Source organism: Echinops telfairi, unplaced genomic scaffold (assembly GCF_000313985.2).
Source record: "Echinops telfairi isolate 266 unplaced genomic scaffold, ASM31398v2 ScPeMD7_36;HRSCAF=134, whole genome shotgun sequence".
Taxonomy (NCBI): Eukaryota; Metazoa; Chordata; class Mammalia; order Afrosoricida; family Tenrecidae; genus Echinops; species Echinops telfairi.
The window spans coordinates 653,671-655,724 of record NW_022103934.1 but is presented as its reverse complement, the minus strand read 5'-3'; the positions used below and the strand labels follow the sequence as shown (position 1 = coordinate 655,724).

The following is a 2,054-nucleotide window of genomic DNA, read 5'->3' as shown; positions in this document are numbered from 1 at the left end:
ACTTGCAACCTGTTATGCTTGAGGGCCAAACCCAGAGGAAACCCAGTGTCATCGAGTTGGTTCCAACTCATAGCCCTTCCTACAAGGTTTTCAGAGCCTGTAAACCTTTACAGGAACGGACAGACAGCCTCGTCTTTCACTCCACAACTCCATGCCTCGTGGGACAGAGAGCCATGGAGACCCATGCTTTGTACCGAGGGCGGCCACCAGAGGGCAGTCCTTCCCCTGTCCCAGTTTCTAGCTAGGTCCTAGGGCACCTGAGGAGCCAGGTGCCAAAGGGAAGGTCAGTGGTTGGAAACCACCAGCTGCGCAGTGGGAGAAAGACCAGGCTCTCTACTCCCGCGACGAGATGCAGTCTTGGGAACCCACAGGGGCAGTTCTACCCTGTCCTACAGGGTGGCGACGAGTCGGAATGAGTTTAGTTTGAGGAGGGCAATTGAAGTGCCCGGGTGACGCCAATGGCACACGGTAGCCTGCGAACGGAAAGGCTGCTAGTTCAAGTCCAAGGAGAAGCAGCTCAGAGGAAAGGCCTGCTTCTCCACTTCGGGAACATCAGTCCCTCTGACGACACACAGGGGGTCACCAGGGATGAGCTGGCTCGCGGTTCGGGCTCCCCATCAGCCCGCCCGTCTCCTCACCGCCCTCGGAGTCCGAGTCCCGGTCCTGCTGCCCAGCGCTGCTCACGATGTTGGCCAGGTGCACGGCCGTCCAGGCAAAGGGCATGCGGTAGCGGCCCAGGCGGGTGCAGAACTGCTCGGCCGCCAGGCGCAGCTTCTCCAGCTTCTCCCTGTTCTGTGGGGACACAGATGTCCGCCCACATGGCAGCTCGGCACCAGCGCAGCGGGGAGGCCCCGCCCCCGCCAGGCCCCGCCCCCATGCTCACCTTGGCCGCGTCCGCCTCCTTCAGCACCATGTAGGGCTCGCAGCACTCGCTGATGTCACCCTGCTGCAGCACCTTCTCCAACTGCAGGCAGGGGGTCCAGTCGGGGTCTTACTCCCAGGCTGCACCCACCCCGCCCTGCCCCACCCCTGGGCGCCCCAACCCCCAGCCGGCACCTTGATGACCAAGAAGATGTCGGGCGAGGGGTAGGTCACAGAGAAGATGGCAGAGCGGGCCAGGGTGGAGATGGCTGGGTGGGTGCCGTGGGCTCGAAGCAGCGCCTTGGTGGACTCCGAGTTCAGGTCGAAGTAGAAGTTCTCCGAGATCTGAGGGGGGGAGGGGAGGGGGGCAGCTGGGCCACCAGCCCCAGGAAGCCCACCGCCCGGCAAGGATGAGGACCTCGCCCCTCTGACTCACAGAGACCCTGTAGGTTTCCAAGGCTGTAAATCTTTAGGGGCGCACACAGCCTCCCCCCCTTTCTCCAGGGAGGACGGGGGCTGGTGGGTTCACCCTGGCCACAGGGTTCCGGGAGGATGAGGAGGGGAGGGGCCGGGGAGGGGCTCCTACCTTCTTTTTCTCCCGCATGTCATACAGGGCCAAGATCCCAAAGATGGGCTCAATTTCGATCTCAAACCTGAGGGCGTGGAGGGGGCTGTCTGGCACGGGTCCTCCCTAACCCCTCATCCCGCCCCCCACAGCCCACCCTCCATAGACTCCATCGGGGGCCCCAGCCCAGCTCTGGTGACTCCCACTGGGCCACAAGAGGCCTTTGCAAAAGGGGAAACCGAGAAATCCTGACTGAGGAACTCACACGGGGTGCCCTCCCCCCAGCCCAGTTCAGCTGGCACGGTGGCAGCTTAGGCATGACAACCGATGTCCACCCCCACTGGCCTGAGTGGCCACCGTGACCACTGGTCTGTGGTGTTCCGCCTTGCTGCGCCCTGGGCATTGCACTGCGCCCCCTGTTGTCCAGGGAACAAACTCCTGCATGGCCTGGCCTGCGGCCTGTGCATGCTGTATTCCCCCCTTAGAGTGGGTTCCCCTCTTTCCCTCACCTCAGGAGGAGAGGTTCCTCTTCAAATCTTAGCTCAGAGCCCCCCCACCCTCAGGGAAGCTGTCCCCACCCTTTCCCACCAGGGGTCAGGAGCCTCCTCTGCCCCCACCCCCCCACCCC

General features: G+C 63.3%; 1 protein-coding gene across 1 annotated transcript in view; it reads right to left on the bottom strand.

Moving 5' to 3' along the window:
* The window catches only part of DOCK6 (dedicator of cytokinesis 6), a 41,998-nt gene that overhangs the window by 34,869 nt on the left and 5,075 nt on the right, over nucleotides 1–2,054 (bottom strand). Inside the window, exons 8-11 of the mRNA XM_045290288.1 lie at nucleotides 1,448–1,524; nucleotides 1,057–1,206; nucleotides 884–964; nucleotides 639–792 (exon numbers count right to left, since the gene is read on the bottom strand). Coding sequence (XP_045146223.1) covers nucleotides 639–792; nucleotides 884–964; nucleotides 1,057–1,206; nucleotides 1,448–1,524 — 462 coding nt within the window. The remainder of the gene's footprint in view (nucleotides 1–638; nucleotides 793–883; nucleotides 965–1,056; nucleotides 1,207–1,447; nucleotides 1,525–2,054) is intronic.